Source organism: Aspergillus ambiguus, assembly GCF_047715705.1.
Source record: "Aspergillus ambiguus strain CBS 117.58 unplaced genomic scaffold BDV59scaffold_13, whole genome shotgun sequence".
NCBI classification, from domain to species: Eukaryota; Fungi; Ascomycota; class Eurotiomycetes; order Eurotiales; family Aspergillaceae; genus Aspergillus; species Aspergillus ambiguus.
Window position 1 is genome coordinate 1 of NW_027395526.1, and position 21,536 is coordinate 21,536.

General features: G+C 48.8%; 10 protein-coding genes across 10 annotated transcripts; 3 read left to right on the forward strand and 7 right to left on the reverse strand.

Moving 5' to 3' along the window:
• Positions 1–650: 650 nt before the first annotated feature.
• Positions 651–1,196, reverse strand: BDV59DRAFT_201427 (GNAT family N-acetyltransferase; the record flags this gene model as incomplete). Its single annotated transcript, XM_073693799.1, has 1 exon — positions 651–1,196. One exon carries the CDS (start codon positions 1,194–1,196, stop codon positions 651–653), a length of 546 nt encoding a protein of 181 aa, XP_073548409.1.
• A 933-nt stretch (positions 1,197–2,129) lies between these two features.
• On the reverse strand, positions 2,130–4,185 carry BDV59DRAFT_201428 (fungal trichothecene efflux pump; the record flags this gene model as incomplete). Its single annotated transcript, XM_073693800.1, has 5 exons — positions 2,130–2,565; positions 2,637–3,011; positions 3,078–3,541; positions 3,592–3,918; positions 3,991–4,185. The coding sequence occupies 5 exons, from the start codon at positions 4,183–4,185 to the stop codon at positions 2,130–2,132; spliced, it is 1,797 nt and encodes a 598-aa protein (XP_073548410.1).
• Positions 4,186–5,434: 1,249 nt separating this feature from the next.
• BDV59DRAFT_176883 (uncharacterized protein) lies at positions 5,435–6,053 on the reverse strand. The gene is made up of 2 exons (XM_073689523.1): positions 5,952–6,053; positions 5,435–5,901 (listed from the first exon to the last, which is right to left on the reverse strand). Exon 2 carries the CDS (start codon positions 5,867–5,869, stop codon positions 5,528–5,530), a length of 342 nt encoding a protein of 113 aa, XP_073548411.1. The 5' UTR covers positions 5,870–5,901; positions 5,952–6,053; the 3' UTR covers positions 5,435–5,527.
• A 2,106-nt stretch (positions 6,054–8,159) lies between these two features.
• On the reverse strand, positions 8,160–9,835 carry BDV59DRAFT_176884 (uncharacterized protein). The gene is made up of 2 exons (XM_073689524.1): positions 9,671–9,835; positions 8,160–9,620 (listed from the first exon to the last, which is right to left on the reverse strand). Exons 1-2 carry the CDS (start codon positions 9,720–9,722, stop codon positions 8,266–8,268), a joined length of 1,407 nt encoding a protein of 468 aa, XP_073548412.1. The 5' UTR covers positions 9,723–9,835; the 3' UTR covers positions 8,160–8,265.
• Positions 9,836–10,553: 718 nt separating this feature from the next.
• Positions 10,554–12,028, forward strand: BDV59DRAFT_22154 (T2 family ribonuclease). The gene is made up of 5 exons (XM_073695996.1): positions 10,554–11,100; positions 11,162–11,340; positions 11,418–11,533; positions 11,581–11,776; positions 11,835–12,028. The coding sequence occupies exons 1-5, from the start codon at positions 10,856–10,858 to the stop codon at positions 11,954–11,956; spliced, it is 858 nt and encodes a 285-aa protein (XP_073548413.1). The 5' UTR covers positions 10,554–10,855; the 3' UTR covers positions 11,957–12,028.
• A 392-nt stretch (positions 12,029–12,420) lies between these two features.
• swc5 (putative Swr1p complex component (Swc5)) lies at positions 12,421–13,731 on the reverse strand. Its single transcript, XM_073695997.1, has 2 exons — positions 13,302–13,731; positions 12,421–13,244 (listed from the first exon to the last, which is right to left on the reverse strand). Exons 1-2 carry the CDS (start codon positions 13,685–13,687, stop codon positions 12,542–12,544), a joined length of 1,089 nt encoding a protein of 362 aa, XP_073548414.1. The 5' UTR covers positions 13,688–13,731; the 3' UTR covers positions 12,421–12,541.
• Positions 13,732–13,853: 122 nt separating this feature from the next.
• Positions 13,854–15,771, forward strand: BDV59DRAFT_176888 (transcription factor domain-containing protein). Its single transcript, XM_073689525.1, has 5 exons — positions 13,854–14,255; positions 14,309–14,384; positions 14,440–14,865; positions 14,915–15,061; positions 15,112–15,771. The coding sequence occupies exons 1-5, from the start codon at positions 13,871–13,873 to the stop codon at positions 15,686–15,688; spliced, it is 1,611 nt and encodes a 536-aa protein (XP_073548415.1). The 5' UTR covers positions 13,854–13,870; the 3' UTR covers positions 15,689–15,771.
• Positions 15,772–15,970: 199 nt separating this feature from the next.
• On the forward strand, positions 15,971–17,317 carry BDV59DRAFT_176889 (short chain dehydrogenase family protein). Its single transcript, XM_073689526.1, has 5 exons — positions 15,971–16,186; positions 16,250–16,678; positions 16,740–16,837; positions 16,894–16,965; positions 17,015–17,317. The coding sequence occupies exons 1-5, from the start codon at positions 16,093–16,095 to the stop codon at positions 17,258–17,260; spliced, it is 939 nt and encodes a 312-aa protein (XP_073548416.1). The 5' UTR covers positions 15,971–16,092; the 3' UTR covers positions 17,261–17,317.
• Positions 17,318–17,394: 77 nt separating this feature from the next.
• Positions 17,395–18,622, reverse strand: BDV59DRAFT_176891 (putative DSBA family oxidoreductase). The gene is made up of 5 exons (XM_073689527.1): positions 18,360–18,622; positions 18,173–18,251; positions 18,070–18,110; positions 17,885–18,009; positions 17,395–17,827 (listed from the first exon to the last, which is right to left on the reverse strand). Exons 1-5 carry the CDS (start codon positions 18,391–18,393, stop codon positions 17,444–17,446), a joined length of 663 nt encoding a protein of 220 aa, XP_073548417.1. The 5' UTR covers positions 18,394–18,622; the 3' UTR covers positions 17,395–17,443.
• A 1,426-nt stretch (positions 18,623–20,048) lies between these two features.
• On the reverse strand, positions 20,049–21,533 carry BDV59DRAFT_207480 (uncharacterized protein; the record flags this gene model as incomplete). Its single annotated transcript, XM_073695003.1, has 4 exons — positions 20,049–20,669; positions 20,775–20,822; positions 20,873–20,938; positions 21,006–21,533. The coding sequence occupies 4 exons, from the start codon at positions 21,531–21,533 to the stop codon at positions 20,253–20,255; spliced, it is 1,059 nt and encodes a 352-aa protein (XP_073548418.1). The 3' UTR covers positions 20,049–20,252.
• Positions 21,534–21,536: the final 3 nt, after the last annotated feature.

Here is a 21,536-nt window from a genome sequence, read left to right on the forward strand (position 1 = left end):
CGAGAAAAAGACGCGTTGAACGAAGAGAAGAGATTCTGGTTGAAAATCCGCGGTTCGGTGGTATCCGCGGTTCGGTGGTTGATTACGTTAGTTAGGGCTAGAGATTATGTAATACCACCCGTTTAAATTGCCGTCACTGCAAAAACTGCAAAAAACCTTTTCTCTCAACCCAACCGTACGATGCTCGACATGATGCTCAACAACCGTAGCCCCCCAGTCAATTTGGTGATGTGCAAGTTGACCAATATTTCTTGAAGTTGTCTCCTTACAATGATGACCCTCCTTCTCTTGGCATGACGCAGCTCTGCGATGGGTGCCCAAAGTCAATATCAAGCTCAACAGTCTGAGTCAGGAGACTACTATTAAGTGTATCGTTACTGCATATCATCATGTTTTATAGCCAGCTAGGGACTGCTTGGCGTCTGCCCTGCAATTTTATGCCATCAAACACTTGTTTATTTATCGACTATATACATGGTTTTGGAACCCTTCGTTTGTAGATGCTCCTCGCTGTCCCAGCAAGTAGACCGACCAGCTTTGTAGTTCAACAAACAATGCTCCAGCTTCGAGCATTTAACGCCATTTCTACATAGCTTCCTCAAGCTCTTTCTATAAGAAATGGGCACAACCTCAACCACCCGACCCATCTATCACAACCTCAAACTCAGAAACAACGTCCCCTCCAGCGGCGTCTCATAATACGGCGGGATCTCAACAAACCCCACACGACGATACAAAGCAATCGCGCCCTGCATCATAGGCAACGTATCGAGTCGCATCTCGCGATACCCGAGTTCTCTCGCACTCCGCACCACGGCCCTCACCAGCGCCTCGCCGAGTCGCATCCCGCGCGCCTCCGGCGCGACAAACAGCCGCTTCATCTCGCAGCATTCGCTAGCGACACCGGCAGGAGCGGAGCCCGAGCCCGGTTTTGCGGCCGGTAATGGCCGAACTGCGATGCAGCCGAGCGCTTGGCCCGCGCTGTCCGGGCGGGTGCTGTAGGCGAGGAGGAGAGCCCCGTGCGGGGCGCCGTATTGGCCTGGGAGCGATTGCAGCTCCGAGGCGAAGTTCTGGAACGTTAGGTCCAGGTTCAGCCAGTCGGTGTAGGCTGTGAAAAGAGCACGGGCGGCGGCTATGTGCGCGGGTGTTGCGGCTGGGATGATGGTGAAGGATGGGTTGGTGGGCTCGGTCTCCATGGTGGGGGTGGGTTTCCGCTGCGGCGGAGTTGCTGCCGCGAAGCGTATGCCGTCTTGAGGCTGCTTGGATTGATGGAGGTGGCTTAGGGGATGTCTAGGATTGAAGATGTGGATGGTTGTTGCGGGAAGATGTTTGACGTGCAATCTTGGTTATAGATCGATTGTCTGACCGGTATCGGGCGGGTGAGTCATTCAATAGCTGGTGATCTTCGATATCGTCCACGGATGAACGCCTTGTAATCCTGAGTTGAAAAAGCGCTCAATTGGATGTGGGCGATATTTATGAGCGAGAAAAGTGATGGTGATAGAGCCTATGCGTGCCTTGTACCTGCGACATGGAGGTACATACACAGTAGAAATCAGGACATGCATGATGCGTCAGTATAGACTTAACCGGCCCATGTAATCAGATCAATCCTATCTCCAAAATTCAACCGGTTTCCGACGAATTCTGATATAGATGGATATCACTAGGCGGTGCGTTATCCAATTATGCTATGGGCCTCACACAGCCTCGCACTTAGAGCTGACAAGGCTAAAAGCCCTCCCTCAAAATCTGAGAAAACCTGACCTGCCCTGCTCTCACATTCCACTGGCCATTAATCTGGCAATACTCAGAAACCAGAGGATGAGCTTTGGTGTTGGTGTTGGAGACTTCGGTGCCGTGATTTCAATGTCCTTCCGTTCCTGACTGCGGGTGATTCTATCCACGAGAGGATCCTATTCTGCTTCGGTTATTCTGAAAACCAATAATATGGCATAAAGAAAATTCGTGTATAATCTTACGCTTTTACAAATTCTACAGGACGCTGACTGTCTCTGCGTAGGCGCGACACATCATAACATGCACATTTTACAGCTTTGGAGAACTAGAAATAGCCATGAGGCGGCGGCACATCCAGGTAATTGTCACTACAGGATTAAGTTGAGCGGCTATACGGCCCCATTATTTTGCTTCAGAGCCTTCTTATCCGCCTGCTGAGGTGCTACCGTCCGCTTGGTGTACTTGCGGGTGTCCACAGTTGGCACGAACAGGGCTGCAATACAGCCGAAGAGACCAAACGCCAGGGCCACCTGATATGACAGGTGCGCTCCAGCAAGGTAAGATACCTTGTTTGCCATCGTCGCCGCGGCCTCAATATCCGGTGTGATACCTGGAATTGAGTTGTAGGCGGTCGAGGTACCCGCAGCAGCCGCGGTGATGAGGCGTGTAACAACATCAGTTGGAAGATCGAAGCTGGCGACGCTAGCACGAACCTGTTCTGGAAGCGTGGCAACGTACTTGTTGTTTGTGACGTTGCTGAAGATAGCTGTCGCGACAGCCCCAGCAAGAAGGCGGGAAGTTCCAGCGAGTCCGGCTGCGGTTCCACTGAGAGGGTTGAATATTGTCAGCTGGCTCCAGTTATATCAAGGGTAGCCGCCGACCAATTAAAGACTTACATATCCTCCTGGTACACGATACCAAACCCTACTAGGACCATGCCGTTCAGAATGATCAGACTCGATGTAAGAGAGATAATAACAGTTAGAATAATGGACTTGGGGGCATTGTCAATGCTAGCCGTAGACATTGCCCCTACGCAAGCAGTCTGGAGACCCACGGCGAAGAAGACCTGCCATCTCTGGTGACCGATTTTCTTGCTGAAAGTGACAGCAATACCACCTAATATTGTTCCCAATGGAATTGCTTCGGCGTAGAGGCCCTTCGAGATCTCATCTCCGGCGTAGAGAAGCTGGGACAGGCGTGTCCACAGAGTGGCGTTACTATAGTATTGCATTCCTCCAACTGCCATGACGATCAAAGGCATTGTGAAACTGCAGATTAACGTATTGTGAGATTTCACGCTTATAAGAAGTCCAACCCACACGAGGGTGACCTACTGTCTAACTGCCTTGAAAAGCCGAGGAGGGAACAGCGGTTCCTTGAGGTTCGCATATGCCTCATAGAATCCCAGACCTACCAGCGCCCCAAAGCCGATAACAATTGGCGCAATTGCAGCACCGCTATTCCATGGGTAAAGACTTCCGCCCCAGCTGAGGCCGACGATGAATAAAGTGCATCCAGCAATGAACAAGAACAGCCCCACGTAATCGAAGTCTTTGAGAATCTGGGTTTTTGTCTTGCCGTGCTCGGCCTGTAAATCCCTAAACTTGGGAGGGTTGTAGAAGAAGAACAGGAAGGCGAAGTTGAGAGCTTGGAACCCTATCATGGTATAGTAGCAGACCCTCCAGTTATGCGTGTTTCGGATGATGACCCACGCAATCAAGGGCATCATTTGTGCAATAATGGAGGAAGCGTCAAAAAGACCAATGGTTACGGCCCTGTACCTGCTGGGAACGATTTCCTGTCCATAATCAGTCTGTCTCTTGATTCTGGTATTGCGATTTGGCCCACCTGCACAGCGCCGAAAGACATCTCGAGAAACCCCGACCCAGCCCCGAAGATGGTGCCTCCAGCGATCATTTGGCTGATACTCTGGCCCGTCGCCGAGACAATGCTTCCGATAATAAGCAAGCCAGATCCTGTAAGAAAGAAATAGCGCCGGCCGAATATGTCTGATAAACGCCCGCCGATGGTCACAAACATGGCCCCACCAAGATTCCAGGAGATTGTGATCCAAGTATACCGCGGATCGGGACCCAATTCCGCATTGATATAGCTTAAAATGGTAGGTGGTATTAACAGAGTGAATAAGTAGGTGTTGTAACACATGCACATGCCCTTTCACAGGTCGAGATAAGAAGTTAGCACCTGACGCCCTGAAGGCAAGAATGAATAGCAGAAAAGACATACAGCGGCAGCCATACATGTCCTCCATGTCAGCCCAATCTCCTCGCCAGTCGTCTGTAGATGGTGCACGATTTGCTCGCTGGCATCTTCCGAGGAAATTGAAGCTGCAATATTGGAACCACTAGCCTGGCCACTATCGCTGTTGTTTTCTAATGCGTCATCCTGTTGCTGACTGATCTTCTCATCATTGATATTCATGGTGTCAAGTTTGAATACTGCCAGAGCGGACGATGATCAGATCTTAGCTATTGATAACCCTAGTAAATGATCACTTGTAACTGGGGTGCAGCAGCCCCCACTTATCAGGATGTTTAGATGTTTTTTACAATTCCCCACGGGGAAGGATATCCGCAGGATCTTTCCCCCCACACGCCAAGCTGTTTTGTTCTACTAAGATGGTTTTTCAAATGCGGTAGTTTGTCTTAATAAGTAATTTACCGCTAAACCGAAACTGCGTTCGAAAATAGCGATGAACAATCATATTTATAGGCCGGGTTCCAATCTCTATTTCGACACTTCCTTCGGTCCCCGCGGGACACAGAAAGGTCCTGAAGCAACGGATGGAGACTACTTTACACAGCAAAGTTGCATTGAGGCTTGAAGTTGACAGTGATTTCCGCGCTACGGGCGTATTTGTTCCTTCTCATGGGATGTCTACATATTGTTAATTTTACAGCGTACTGAGGTACTGGAAAAGCTCAACCCACTAGTCCACATCACAGTATTAGCCTCGAACGAATTGGTGAATTTTTTGATTGTTTGGGCGTTGCCGGGTCTAGTCAGGTAAGCCGTCATTTGTCGCGAGGAAAATGATATCCGCTAGCCCAACCTTGAAGAAACCCAATACTTTACCTGTCACAATAAAAAAGAAGTTCTTATTCACCTTTTAAAATCGGCACAAACCCACGCCCGGCTTTGTATACTGAATGAGAAGATACCTGCCGCGGCATGGGGGCCACTGTTCTCGATAATCCAGCCCTAGCTATCGTCCAGTTTCGAGAAGTCGACTTCACGGATAGAAGTATTTAGTCCATAATTCACATATTCTTAACATGTCCAGTCTCTAAGATGAGCGGGGAACTTTAAGTCTGTTTAAACAAGAAATCATGACTTGGCTGGCCCTGGACTGAGTTTTCTCGCACTTGTAGGGTGACCAACAATCCTCAACAAAATCTGCCTCTTATCAGGAGAATTAATATATTGTCATAATGCAGAGAGTTTTGATCAATAAAATCTAAAGTCTCATACATTATCTGTATTATTGAGTCCAGATGGTCTGGTTTAGGAGATATCGCCCGAAAAGAACAAGTCCAACTAGGAAGACTTGCGCTTCGCAGCTACTCTGGTGATGTCAAATTAACAGTCTACAATATGTCATTCGGTCTTGTATATGTGTATATCAGACTACAATGATAAAGGACAACTCGGAGATCCTCTGTATTCACATGACAACATAGGAAAAACACCTCTAGTGGCGCGGGAAAACCCATGTCAAGGAGCTCCTAAAGTTGCATACAAAATCACACGACCATTTCAAGCATTACCACTGACAGAAGTTCACATTGAGACTTGCCTTGTAAGTCCAAGAGCCTCCATTTTTCTTTCCATGGCACTGTTCCACAATGTCATTAAGTGCTTTTGTGCAGTCTTCCGCCGTGTCAAAGTGTCCGATTTTGCCGATCAACGCAGTGTTCGAGCCGGACCTGTACTGCTTCCAAGCTCCGGATTGGGTGGCATAGTTCTCCTGGCACCATTCCCTACCGTACGACAGCAGGTCATTCTTTCCCACACATTTAGACCCTCCTGACTGAGAATAGCATTCTGCAGCAAAGGTGCTGGAGGCCAAGGCCATTAATGGAAGGACGATATTAACGAGTTGCATATTGGAGTGCGCTGTAGCGTAGGAGGAGCCTCCTATAAGATATTAGCAAATGATGTCCGACTGAAAGTCAATCCAAACATACGGAACGTGTTGGGCGTGTTAAGTATAAATGCAAATTAGGAATCTAATAGTGTCTTTGATATTTGCGATTTGGATCGGGGTCGGCTCCAGCTTTAAATATTTCTCCTTGGGATCTTCTATTAATAAAGTATACACCACCACTCCGAGCTGAATCCTGCGGGCTTCCGATGTGAAATCAATAAATGTATGGGAAATTGGTTATAATCAGCCCACTTTTCCCTTGATATCCCTCATGTTAGAATAACGATCTCTAAGGTTAGTAGAAGGGGTTACACATCTTCCAATATTACCAATGTGGCTGCTTATCGGAAATTTTGTTATTCTCAGCTCTGAATTGTATGGCGCAACGATTCTATAGTGGAACTCAGCTGAAGTGAGGAGAATAAGCTTCTTGGCTGGATCATATGCAAGCCTGCTTTAGCCATCTGTTTGCCTTTATCGGGTCGGTTGTTCCAATATTCCGTACGCAGTACATGTTCCCTCTCGGAGGCTTGATATGTCGTACCCTCATCAGCCACATTTGAAAAAAGCGGTAGCTCAGCCAGCCTATTATTTGAAGATTGCCCTTTTTCAAGACCGATTCCCACTTGTTCAAAGGCCCATCGTGGAGTAAATGCTATAAGAGAACACCGAACAAAGATTGCTCGAGGAAAGGTACTAGACTTTCAATAGAGTCGCAGTATTTAAGAATTCGCTCCTAGTGTCCAGTAAGAGTTGATAATTGAAGACCGAGTCCCACTATACGACAGTTCATTAATCGGCCCTTAGCCTGTTTCAAGTTTAGTTTCCAGGGGTGCATTGCCGATAAATATAGCCAAAAGCTCGAACTTTTTCCCATAAAAATCGCTTACATCCTGATCAGACAAAAGCAAGAGTCTCATAATTACGAATAGATATAACTAAGTCTATTTCCCAATGCATCTCTTGAGCATGCAGCCACAAATGTGGATTAACACATCTAACATCACAACAACCCTGCCGTAATTTCACTCCTGCAATCATATTACCGAAAATGGAGTCTCTGGCATTGCACCTACAAGGTCTCGTACGGGCACAAACCATATTCGGTCTTGAGCCGCGATGGACTCTTTGAACTTGAAAACGAGGCAATGAGGCAGACAGTGCAGTCAGCTTGGCCATCAACATAGCTGAAGTGAACTCCCTCACGCAGGGCACATTAAACAAGACACATAATGTCAGCATAGATGATGAGATGTTCATCATGCGGGTTTCATTGCCTGTAGAATCATGTTATAAGACGATGAGCGAAGTGGCAAGAATGGCCTGGGTGCGCCGCATCACAAGCTTGCAATCCGATCGGGTTCGAGTTGATTCTCATGAAAAAAGTGCCTGGGAAGCCTTTGGGTGAAATATGGAGGTCTCTCTCATTCGCTGCAAAATCACATTTAGGTCGGGATTTTGGACTAAACTCAGCTTGCCGTTTTCAACATCAACTACGAGGAATCGGGAATGTCTATGGACTATCAAGTATCCATGAACATTTAACATTGACCGGAGACCTTCCACTACCTCGGGGCTAGAAATATCGACCCCAACAGAGATACCTAGCTCGAATAATGAAAGCACACCCCTGAGAAAGAAAAGGAAAGAAGTCCATTCCGCTCAGCCCAGCAATCAATCTTCAAAAGATGATTTACCCGACGTATATCTGATTGTTTCTGCGCACTTCTTCTGGGGTTCGCATATCCACTAAGATATTTACCGAGGCCCATTTCGCTCCAGCAAGGGACTGGATCGAAGCCCGACTTATGCTCAGCCAGAATGACTGTCATTAAATTCTGAATAGAATTTCAGCTGAGGGCAGCGATAGCGGCAATGGAAGCCAAATTGGCGCTGCTATAAGGACTCTACAAATAATTGACAAGCTTAAGCCTCTTGTACTCGTCATGTTTCCGACAGATGGTGATGATTTCGAGCCATCAATAATATCCACAACGATCTCTTGCGACATAATATCCTTGTGAGCGACAGTGGAGAATTGACCGGCGTTCTAGACTGGGAGTGCGTTTCAGCACTGCCTCTATGGAAGGCTTGTTACTATCCTTCTTTTAGGGGGGTTACCACCACGCTCAGAGCCTGACGTTGGAAGATACCATCGTAAAGCTAACGGAGAAGTCTCTGATCTCTACTTTGAACACTTATTGGAGTATGAGACCGCTCTGTTACGCGATCTATTCATTGATGAGATGCAAAGACTGGAGCTAAGATGGATGGAGGTCTTTAAGAAGAGCCAGGACAAAAGAGACTTGACCGGACTTGGAAGCGTCGGTTTTCCTCAATAAATAAACATTTTCTCACCAACCAGTTGCCTCTGGAGTTGGGACAGCAGCACCAGACTCCGGTACAGCGGGCAAAGAGGAGCCGATGCTTGCATGGGCCGCATTTGTCGGCTGCGACTCCAACTCCACCCCTAACGGTACCAAACTCACTGGGGGTATATACCAGCTGCGATCACATTGAGTCCACCGTGGGTCGATCTGGGTCATCACATCTGGGATCTCCATATATGGAACGTAATCATCGCGAATGATGGTGCAAGTTTGGTACAGAGGGCACTGACTTCCACCAAGGTACTGCGGCGCAGGCACCACCGTTTGAGTGTAGTTACCTATCACTTGGGGCTGAAAATCAGCGAAGTTGAATGGATACTGGGTTCCTATGGTTGGGTACTTGGCATTGCGGTGCGAGCGGTAGGAGGAGATGTCGGCTGGGTCGACTGAAATGATTGCATTGACGTGGTCCCCGCCGCATGGGCCACCCGGATGGACTCGTTGGTTACTGCGGGCGTAGATGGAGGTAAAGGAGACGTAGATAGTGGGAGATATGAAGGTGTTTCCATCTACGACTGCAGTGTTGGGTCCATCACCTGTTGGAGTGGCGGGGATAGTGCTGCCATTTTGTAAACAGAGGTCGCCATTGACAGTAGTCACAGGCCAGTAGAACATGGTGGCTGTGTTGGGGAGATAGTGACAAGCTGTACACGGGTCCTCAACCGTGTAGTTCCGTTTGGTAGAGGGACAAGCCTCGGGTTCGATTGGACTGTTTGTATCTCCTGGAATTGTAGCTGTTATGCTCGCACGGTACGAGCTCGATAGGCTCTTGTACGTACTCCAGATAGGAATGCACTCTTGCGTGTTGAGAGAGCAGCTAGGCTCGTCGTCGGGTTCGTAGTATAGGGTGCTGGTCCTGGTATACGTTTTACTGGAATAGGTACAGGGTCCAGTGCCTGGATAATATCTCGTAATAGACTCACGAGGCCCAAGGGCGCGGGGAATACCATCACAGAGCGTTGTTACTGGACCTGTGTGTATATCATCCCATCCTTCGGGGAAGACGGAGGTTTCGCAAGCTCCCTGACTAGTAAGGACTGACTCATAGTAGAGAAAAGTCGATGTTGGACCCAATGAATGCAGTTCCGTAGCACGAGCATCGTGCTCGATCCATGCTGCATTGCAGGAGACAACAGATGCTTCTGGGCCCTCCGTTGGACCGTAGAAGTAGTCAGTTGAGGTGGGCCAGAAAATAGTTGTGTTGCATATATGTAGCCATTGATTGCTGGTCGATGAGGAACAATCCGTGGGGATATCAGATGAAGTGTAAGTTGGAGTGGGGGTTGGACTAGGGGACTCCGTAACGTCTCTTGCAATTACTACACGCGTTAGTTGGTATTGAAGAACTCTTCGAGCTATGTATACTCACGAGGTTTGGCGAGGGTCGCGCCAAAGAATAATATTATTACACTTGAGAGCATTTTGGCTGATCTTGTTCAGCCGGGCTACTGGGGTAGATTTCTATCCCAAAGCAAGGCGCCTTATATGTTGGTGTCGAAGTCGACACCATGCAGTGAAATATCAAGCATAAGCATGTCGGAGGAGGCTTTTACCAGTGATTACGGAAAGTTGCAGAGAATAGACCACTTGTACTGGTCATGATTCAGCCTCAATGCAAGTATCTCGTAAACATGACGCTAAGTACAACAGCTGTCCCAAAAGTAGCAAACAGAGTAATATCCAAGCCACATAGTATTGGTGATACGATTCCAGGCTCAACCTTGGCAGAGTGGCTGGAACAGGGTATTAGAGTAAATACAGGGAAGATGTCTATATTAATTGGTAGGATTGGTTCGAAATCGTGTTCTATCTTTAAAGATGATAGACTCGACTATATTAATGTGTTGCTGTTCGAGTCGACCCCGCTCGAGAGGCTAACAACCCCACTTTGTACAACTTGGAAGTGGTTTCTCACTGTATTTTGAAGAGATATGTTAGCCACTTGTTATGTGATACCAGAAGCGAGTAAGACCTGCCGAGTACACGACCGTAGTTGGGAACATCAGAGAGCCGTGATATGTATGTACTCCACACGATCTATCCAAAGTGACGGAGTTCTCCGACCGCGCATCTAATATCCGTATTTCTGGGTCTAAATAGATAAAACAATCTAACCGATAGAGTTCTCTCATGGACGATGATGACTGGTCCAAGGAAGATCATCGCAATCAGCGTGCGAGTGCATTGCAACCCAAGACGGGAGGCTGGGGATGCAATAAGAGACGGCGTTACGGGCTCCCCCGATGGCGCCCCGGCGGGATCTTCAACACGGCGCTGCTGCATCAAACCGGCTGAGCTGACGATTGGCTCCCCTGGACGAGATTAAATCGGTTGCCTATCAAATCAGCGTCCTCTTATCACCCCATGTGCGGTTATCCGCTGCTACACATCGAAACATGGGCTCCACCGCCCTGGTACTACCGGTCTTCACAACGACTGATTCAAGAATGAAGGGCATATAAACAGTCTGAGTACAGGGGACATATAATATAAATTTCCCTCGTCACCTTTTCATGTCTAGAGCCCAAAGCTCCCAACAAGTCGTTCACTTACAATGGCCCTACTCACAATGGCCCGTATCTCCATCTTGTCCCCCTTGACCATCGGCGCCCTGGCGGCAGGTGGGTGGGCTGATCTCAAATCATGTCCATCTGATATCCCATTCAGTTGCAGCAACACAACCTCGGTGTCGGATACGTGCTGCTTCAACTCCCCCGGAGGCGCGCTCCTGTTGACGCAATTCTGGGACTATGACCCCGCTACCGGCCCCTCAGATTCCTGGACACTTCACGGCCTCTGGTACGCCTATTCCATAATCTACAACGCGAGTGATGGAGCTTTTCTGCTAACGGATTCTCAGGCCTGACAATTGCGATGGCTCTTATGAGCAATTCTGCGACTCCTCGCGGGAGTACTCCAATATCACCGCCATCCTGCAGGAACAGGGGCGTGATGGCCTCCTTTCGTATATGAAGACGTACTGGCCCGACTATCAAGGCGATGATGAAAGTTTCTGGGAGCATGAGTGGAACAAACATGGTAAGCGCCCCGCTTCATGGTCCTAGAGTCATATATTGGACGACTTAAAACCCGACTAACGATGTGTTCGGGAGTAGGAACATGCATCAACACCATCGAGCCCAGCTGCTACACCGACTATTCCCCGCAGCAAGAGGTCGGTGACTATCTGGCAAAGGCAGTGGAGCTCTTCAAGGGCTTGGATACTTTCAAGGTACGTTGCGTCCCCTTCATCGTATTCGACGCTAACATAGTAAACAGGCCCTTTCCAGGGCGGGCATCACCCCGGATTCGTCCAAGACATATGGACGAAATGAAATCGAATCTGCACTAACAAAACTCCACGGTGGCTCCAAACCGTACATTGGCTGCGACGATGGCGCACTGAACGAGGTGTGGTACTTCTTCAATGTGAAGGGAAATCTGATTGACGGAAAATTCAAACCTTCTGAATCACGTAAGTTATTGCTGCTGTTGTTTTCACAACCAGGAAAAGAGTTAATTTGGATCTCTAGTGACGTCCGCTGATTGTCCCTCGTCTGGCATCAAGTATTTGCCTAAGAACACCAACAATAGCACGTCTGTTTCTTGGAACTTCAAGAAATCAAAGACGAACAAGATCGTCCGTTCGGTTTAAGCCGACGATCACTGGTGCGAAATGAGGAAATGAAGTCCATAGTTATGTAACAGAGAAGCGAGTAACAATTTTTAAATGGATCTATCCAAACCATAGTGCTGGTGACTGCATTGTGATTGGCAAGCACATCTATCTGTAGTGTGTTTATAGATACATGATTCGATGCCCGAAACATATCTGCATGGAGGCAGCATTTGGACCAGTTGTATCGGTGAAATTGTGCTGGTATCGGCGTGGCAAGGCCGTAGCTGAACAAGCCGGGATGCTCGTAAACATCCGCAACATGATGTGATGGGTTGGGTATTCTCGCATTATGCGAAATGACATGATAGGAATGATCCATATGTCTGCGTAGTAGATAGGACCAACCTGATGAGAAGGCAGTGTCCCTTTTTTAGGGAAGAAAATAAAAATTTCCCTCTGTCTACTGGCGAGAGTAGTTAAATACCTCGATAAGAGCCGACGATGGCACGGCTTAGTCTTGATCAAGTGTCTTCCAGCCGATGTCGCTGATGGGCACACGGCAGACCGCAGATCTGCTAGTCGGTGTTGACGAAGTGTTATACAGAACTGTAAGGAAATACTTCACAGTCCTTTCAACCGAGCGTTCCTCCTTTCCTCCTCTCTCTTGGCGCCGACACGGTCCAAGAAATCCATACGACCAAGGAAACCTTCCTTGGCCTTACTGTGAACCTTGAGTTCGTCCTGTATTCCAGCTTGATCCACATAGGCAGCCCAATCCAACCGTGACTTCTCGACAGTGTTGATTTTCGGCCCACGGACGTTCTCTTCCTGGCCAGCCGCCCCGGTCGTTTGTTGCTTCTCCCAGCTTTTCTTGATGCTTCCGGTCGGGTTTGGATCGAAACGCGACACCTTTCTGAGAGGCCTGCGTAGCTTCACAGTTGCTTTGAGATTCGCAACGTTCTCCGCATCATCGGCTGAAACAGCCTCAACCTCTTGTTCGTTGGCTAGGAAAATTTTGGCCTCGGCGGAGTCTTTCGGAACGAGTTTCTCCTCTGTTATCATCTCCCCAGCGAACTTATATGTGCGCTTTATTTTGATCATCTCCTCGGCGTATTTGGCCGGCGGCCGTTTATTTTGGGATGGTTGCGAGTTGTCTGGCTCGTCGATGGCTTTCTCTTCCTCATCCTTCGAATGATCTTCCTTCGTCTCGATTTGCGACGGCAGTAAACCGGAATCCGAGTTTGGCGCGTTCATTCTAGCCCATAGTTCATCCACATCTATGGTAGCACCATCGATCTTCGCTAGAGGCTTCCGCTCCTCCTGCCTTTACACAGATAGTTAGTATAAAACCAGTAGCGATGCAAAGGACAGAATGGCATACATTCGCATCTTCATAGCCCGAGTCCGGACAAATCCGCCTGGACCACCTTCCTCATCGTCAAAATCAACGTCGTCATCCGCCTCGTCATCGTCTTGCGCGCCGTTCTGGTCCTTCGACTTTTTCCCGCTCTGTTTTTTCTGTTTCTTGGACTTGGCTTTTTGTATTGTCACTTCATCCCCCGAGTCCAGCTCAGGTATATCAAGTCCCGTTTCTTGCGCATTCCTTTTTCGGCGTTTGCTAGCAGGTTGTTTCTCGTTTTCGTCTTCTGAAGATGTGATGTCGCCATCTTCTTGAGCGTCATCTAGCTGAAAGTCCTCGTCCTCCGCCGAGTCATACTGCTCGTCTTCGAGCATCGGGTCATCCATAGTCGCAAGATCGGCCGACATGTTTCCGGGATAAATGATGGAAATTCGGGCAAAACTGGTCGACACGAAGAGGCGAGAAGGAACAGCCGAGTTGCGACAGGAGGCGCGATAGGATTCTGCCAAGGCGGTGTGGTCGGATAAGGCTTAGTACCTGGCCCTTAAGGCATCAATCAGCCATACTTGACACCTCATGGCTCTCTAACTATGGCGGCATCTCATCCCGATCATTTGGATCCGCTAGAGATAGATATTTTGAATCGTCGGGATGCCTTCGGTCTCCCTGCTCGAGAGATCTGCGATTCGCTCATCGAGATATTCTTCAAATGGGTGGCACCGATATTACCGGTGGTAAATCGGCATGATTTTATGAAGCGATATCACAATCCTGCAGATCAACCGCCAATTCTGTTACTCCAGGCTATGTTGACGGTGGCGTCTAGATTTTCTGCGGAGAGTCAGTGTCCAAATAACACTCCACGCGCTTTCTACAAGAAAGCCAAGGCGCTCTATGACGCTGGTTACGAGCAGAACCCCATCACCGTTATTCAGGCTGTCATCTTGTTAGGGCTGTACTGGGATGGGCTGGACGGTAGGCGGCTTGGATTTTATTCAACCCTTTTGGCTTTCACTAACAGAGCAAAGATCTTGTCGAAAATGGAATCTTTTACTGGAGTCGACTAGGTACGGCTCTAGCACAGGCCGAAGGGCTCCATGAAAGGTAGGATTTGGTCATAGCCCATTCTAAATTCCAGGCGCCAACATTGTTATAATAGTCAAACATACACCGATCTTGATCCATCAGAGAGCGGCCTCCGCAAACGAATCTGGTGGACGCTCTACACACGAGACCGTTCTGTAGCAGCAGCCTTTGGACGCCCCATTCATATAAACACGGGAGACTGCACGGTCGAGCAGCTGACAGAGACTGATTTTATTGAGCGAGATGAAACTCTTCAACTCGAATACCCAATTGATATTACGTGTGCTCGATTCTTCATTGAATACGTTAAGCTCTGCCAGTTGATGGATCTGGGCTTGTGCTTGAAGCTCTCTTCTAGGTCTACGCAGGATAGCCGAAACTCCGAGGCTGCACATTGTGAGCTTGGGTTGAATGAATGGCTTGTATCTTGCCCAACAGAACTACACTGGCGAGAGATCCGCCATTCCTTTCTACCTGCAATCTTGTTTTCCCAATTCCAGTAGGTTTCATGGCTTTGACAAAACGGATGTTCGCTAATATCGAATCAGCACCATCGTGTGTCAGCTGCAGTTACTCCAGGAGCCGTACTCTTCAAGTGAGTCTCAGCGTTCCGCGTTCAACGCTGCGTCAACCGTTATTTCGATCCTGGAGACTCTTCAAGCGCAGGGGGAACTTCAATATGTCCCCTCCTTCACGTAAGGTAGTTTCGATCCGCATAAGAGCCACAGTGGCTGACCTCGTGTAGCATATGTCATGCGGTTGTATCATTTGTCACTCTGAAACATCAGATGAACGCGTCGGTGCCATCTCTTTTGCATGCCACCAAATTCAAACTGGACGCCAACCTAGAAATACTAAAGCTGTTATCAACGACATGGCCCATCGCACGCTTCTTTGTGGAACTTTTCAGTGTCACGTCGACTCGAGATCAGTTCAATCAATTACTGACAGCCTCTGTGGAAGACTGTCAAAGACGTGCTGATGGGGACTCCGACGAGCCCAAGAATGCATCCCAGTCCTATGGTCCATTCAGGAAACCAAAAATTCAGCAAGTCATTCTACCTCAGAGCAGAGTTGTTCTACAGATACTCGCCCGCGAAAGTCAGAGACGCCAAACGGCCTCGTCTCAGGCCTCCTCACATATGAACACCGCCAACGAGCCCTCCAGGATCGCTCCTAGCTCTGGTGATGTGACTGCGGGATCTTCAGATGGGTTTTCTGCAGCAATGGAAGAATGCGAGCCTACCGCTATCCTGCAGAACTTGCAAAAAATCATCAATATTGGCAAATCCGCCACGCATGGTGCTGATGACTTGATCTAATTAACCTAGCTCTATATTGGATCTAAGTCTTGAGGGAATATGATAATAATTTCATGATTACGAATAATTTGAATGTGCAAATCTACCCCATTGTTCCTGTCGCTATTGCGACAAACAGCCTCAGATTTGTGGTGCTGTGTTATGTGTAGAACTTGGTGATTATACAGACAATCGCATTGCTCTTCCGAGACTGATTTCTCGGTGCTTGACGGGCCGACCCGAGCTCGGCCTTCAACTCGGGAAGACCGCTACGAAATGACAAACTTCTCCGCAACCGAGGATGGAGATAAAGAGTCCGGCGCCCCCGGGCGCCACTGTCGCTGAGGTTATAAAAGAGAACATGCTTCTCCCACGTCTCTTGCGCAGTCTACCCCAACTCCAATCGCATTGAGATCTCTACAAATATGAGCACAATCAAACCAGTCGCCCTTGTTGTCGGCGCTTCGCGGGGTCTTGGCCGACAGATTGCGATTGATCTCGCAAAGGCCAGCTACACAGGTACGAAATAGACTCTCAAAATATTTGGTGACTGCAAATTAAGCCATTTCTAATACTTTTTAGTTGTCGTCGCGGCGAAGACCACCTCAAACGCCTCTGAGGCTGTCCCCTTTCCGCCGGACCCCAACTCCTCCAAGTCGACGATCGACACCGTCGCACGCGAGATCATTGAGGCCGGCGGTAAGGCTTTCTGCATTCAGGTGGATGTTCGCGATGTCACCCAGGTTGAAAACATGGTGAAGGAGACCGTCCGACTTGCCGGCCGTCTGGACGTCCTTGTTTACAACTCCGGCGCCATTTGGTGGTCATCCGTCGCCAACACACCCACCAAGCGGTTTCAACTGATGCAGCGAGTTAACCCAGAGGGGCTATACGCCAGTGTACAGGCTGCCCTGCCTATGTTCGAGAATAATGGGTGGAAGGGTCGCATTGTTGTCGTGTCGCCTCCGATTTACTCCCGATTCTTCCGCGGGAAGACGGCGTATGCAATGGGTGCGTAGGGTTTTTAGACGACTTTTCCTTGTTTAGAATAATCCAGTACTAACATGAACAGGCAAGGTTGCGATGAGCGTCCTCACCCGCGGCCTCGCCATGGATTTTGTCCGCGAAGGGTACAAGGACATGGCGATCACCAGTGTATGGCCGGCTACGGTATGTTCACTGCAGGAATCTGATAGTGCTGTGTCTAATTACGGTTTATGGTGTAGAGTACCGAGTCTGCTGCGACTGAAATGACCTTGAAGAATAGCCCTCGGTCCAAGGCGGATCTTCGAAAAGCCGTGAGTACCCTATCTGACACCCCAAGGCAATGTATTGACTTTCTCGCAGACCGTCTTTTCTGATGCTGTCATGGGGATCTTAAACACCCCTGCGGAGACGGTAAATGGGCTTCTCGCTCTTGACGAGGACTTTCTCCGTAAGTATTGTGGCGTTACCGACTTCTCCAAGTATTCCGTGGTTCCTGGATCCCAACCTCGCCGGATCATGCCCAAAGAATTGCCGGTGCTAGAGGTGGCGGAGCAAGATGATGAGGGGATGCGCATGGACAGCACCAAGATACGGTCGAAGTTGTAAATACAAGTGGCCATACACTATATCTATCCTTTGCATAGGCATATTATAAAACCTAGCCATATATTTTGGAGGTTAATAAATGTCGAGGCTCCCCGATATGCTTGTGTGTATTTTTCAAAATCTTCTCTCTACCTCGCAGGAAATTAAATGTTAAGAAAATATCACTATCAATTCAAAGAACAGCTAAATCTTGGCCTTCAACTTCAGGTTCTCGTGCGGCAGATCCAAATAGTCCCACATAAAATGGAACCGGTCGCTGCCAAAGAACGGCTCCCCCTTGCCTTCACCGTTCATGACCCAAAACCATGGGCATCCAAATGCCCCCAGCTCCTTGTGGGCCTTTTCCGTGGTGGCGGCAAGGTCAGCCTTAATCTTCGGGCTCGAAGCTGCGGTGATGATCTCCTTGACCTCGTCCTGGGAGAACACCCCGCTCAAAGCCTTTGCGAGATTTTCAGGTTTGGAAATATCCAGCTGGCCATACCACATGGTCTCAAAACATTTGAGAAATGTGGTTTCAAACTGCGCCTTGGGGTAGTGTTGTTTGATGTATGTGAGGGCGCGTTGCGGCTGGTCATTGTTAGCCACCTGGGAGCATACTCACGAGTCTGAGTGATGCAGGCATACCAGAAGAGAGAGAATAGGAAACCACGGAGGGATATCAAACTTGTGGCCGAAGAACTTCTGGGCCCGTTTGCCATCGTACTTTGAGTACTCAGCTTTGGCAGGAAGCGTCCACGGTGGCTTGTTTCCTGTTGGAGATGTGGATAAGTCTCGTCTCTTCTAGATTTACGTATCGTGTGCGATCTCACCGCTACCAACGTTTATCCCACCCAGAAAGACGGGAATGTATCTATCGAGGTTGTCAGAACCAGACTCGGATCGATGGTTTTTGGGAAGAACGTTCCGACTTACTCAACTTCGACCCCTAAATCAGCGAGCGCCGATGCATTCTTCTGCAGATACGTGAAAGCATAGTAGCTATACGGAGACACTGATTCCATGTAGTCTTGTCAGCTCACGATTCTCACGAGTTATTCACATCTATCACGCCAGCTGCACACAGTCAAGGGAGGGCGCATGTGACGTCAGGGATTCTAACCGCAATCAAGGTAGCATTCAATTTTCTTGCCCATATTGGCGCATAAAACGATACGATGTGTTATAATAGTGCGTCTATGTCCAGGACCCTTCGGGCATGAACGATATGTACGGAGCACTCCCTGATGGTTTTGTTATTTCTGGGGTTCTCCACATGGGCGAACCGAGGCTGTTGCCGCATCGGAGCCGACGTCGGGTCGGCTATAACAATAATGATTACATGTAGAATATGAGGACCTAAGAAATCGAGGCTGAAAATGACGGCTTTTGACGCCAGAAACGGCCGCCTTTCCACACGTAACTTTGGAGTGCGAGCCGGCACTTCACCGCTCAGTCTAGCACCATCACTATTTGCACCTGCACCCCCCCCCCCCCCCCCAAAAAAAAGCACCGTTAGTCATCATTCACCAGCCCTGCAATAGCCATTCCCTTAGATTCCACCTGCGATCAAAACGACGCCGAAAATAGCTCCCCTCTGTATAATACTATCCAGACGCCCTCCCTCTTTACCCTTTCCGGCTGGGTGCTTTTAAGATACTCCTTCTCCCCTCTCTCGATGTCCTTATATTTCCCCAATTCTCTTCTCATCTCCTACTCCCGACTGGAAATCGGTCTCACGAACCTTGCTGCTCGTATTCCCAGATTCCATTCCTAGTTATTTTTACGGGCCCGATGCAGAGACCTTTAAGAGAACAAGCTACTCGCCAAGCTTCCAGAATGCTCACACGCTGATAAAGAGATAGACCAGGAACAAAACCCAGTTCCCACACATGAAGTTCTGGTGATTATATTGAGTCGTTGATTTTAGCGAGGCAAGATGGACAGCAAACACCTAGGCTATGTCGTCGTTTATGGGCTTCGAATTCGTGCGGTACCCCGCGGCTGTGTCCCGGTTGGTCAACACCACCAATCTCAACACCTCCGGGCATATCTTGGTTTCTTCAAGCAGTAAGGGCACCACTGCTTGAATACTCGTCCCTAGCACCACGTAGAGGTGTCTGCCCATTACTAGGGGATACAATATACTCAGACTCGAAATTAGCTTCCATGCTTTACGCAAAGGAATTGTTTTTAGAACCCTAAATAACACATTATGCTTAATACAGCTAGCGTATGTCATGGCCCTATCTGGATGAGACGTTGCGATACTAGGACAGGTCAATGTGATGGGAGAAGAAGATGATGATGTCCATTCCTATCTGGGGGCGACACTATCTAATGGATATGGTCACGTGACAGCGTAGATACAGAGGCTTGATCGCCAAGCTTAGAGAGTAAGATTATTTCAAAACATCATTACACTAGCTATAAGTTACGCGAATGGAAATACATGGTCGTAAAGTATGGCAGCTTCAACTAAATCATACTGCCATGTTCAAAAGACAGATCCCCTCGCACACACGCAGATGATCTCCCGAGCCCTGAACCGGAGCATGCTAGTCTAGTTCTTATTACTTCCTCTACACCCCTCTCAAGCTGTTTTATACCGCCTAAACAGGGATGAATGAATCTTTTTTATAATACAGTATGCCTCTATGTGGGGTCCCTAGTCTATGCTCTACAAACAGCCCAAGCAACGCAGGAGGCGAGATTACTATCACCTCAAGCTCCGACCGTGTATGTACGCAACCTTCGGCTACTCTTATTTAGTACATGAAACAATCATTTGATATATGTATACTAAATGTAGCTCTAACTTCATAACTCTCAATCCTCTTTCGCCTTGCCCTTGATATGGTATTGAATAAGTCCCACTTCCTTTATCTTCCCCTTCCACCAAGAACACACCTGATGATCCGTAGTCATATCCTCAAGCTACAACTATTTGATGCCATATAGTTTCTTCGCGCTACGACTTGCTTGCATCGAGCCGCACCCTTCCATACAAACAGCTTTAGAAGAAATCGAACATTTCAAATCCGGCGACACCTGTGTCGTAGGTAACACCATTAATAGTTCCATTAACGGATCCGATCCAGCGGCCATAGCCGGGCTTTTCCAAGGTGGCCAGATTGGGGGTGAGCTGCGCCTCCAAAAGACCGAGTTCGGGCACATCGACGGTGATCCTGAATCCGTCGGGGACAGGGGCGTCGGAAGTAGGGGGGAAAGTAGCGTTCTCCCCGGTTGGGCGGACTTTCATGTTACCACACTCAGCAACCAGGATCTGTCCTTGGTAGGCTACGTAGCCACTGGCATATTCGTTGTAGTTAGTGTCGAGAGCATCGAGCCAGACAAGAGAGTAAGGGCCCATCCGGGCGTGACCCCAGTACCAGCTGCCGACATTGTCCATGAAGCCGGTGACACCCCAGTTCTGCGACACGTTAATATCCTTCTTTTTTTCTTTTTCTTCTTGGGGGCTCTTGGGCCGGGGGGAGGGGGAGGGGGGGAGGAAGGAGGAAGACAAGTCTTTGCGCACCTTGTCATGATAGCCGGTTCCAATAAAGCTCAACTCGGAGCGTAGACGCTCAAGTTAATGGTGGTTTCAGCATCGGGGATGGAATTGGCCCAGCCGACGTTGGGAAGCACCTCCATGGAAACGTTGTTGTGTTTGGGGCTGCAAGGATAATGGGGCGGGGCGATCTGTAGAAGCCGCCGGTTAGCATTCCATCGATCCTTCAAATAACGGCACGTCACTTTTCTCACTAACCGAGTGCATAGAAAAAGATCCCTTATATCCGAGATTCTCAGCATCAATGGTCAGGACATAGTCATGAAGATCCGGGCTGCCAGCCCAGGAGAAACCGGTGCCGTTCCACAGTCCGCTGGACCCGTCACCATTAGTGGACACAATTGCATTGTCGGCGAACAAGAAGTCACTAAAACCAGTACCGTTAGGAAAAGTACCGGAGATCTGAATAAAGTCCATATTCGTGAAGTTCTCGGTGACGGCGAAACCAGACCGGTTCGCCTCGATAAAGAAGACAACGGCAAGAGAAGACAAGCCATCGGCGCCAATGGCGTCAAAGTACCACCAGTCGTACGAAGAGGCATTCACACCTTGGATCTTAGGGCTGTCGAAGAAGCTGTCGCAGGAAGTGAATCGACCGTCCGCTTGGCCATCTTGGGGCGTGGTTCGATAAGTTTGGAGGCCCTGAACAAGCGGGCATTCCTGGACGCTCAGCGCAGTCCCGAGGAAGAGGGGAAGAGTAAGAAAAGAAGCCGACCTAAAGAACATGAT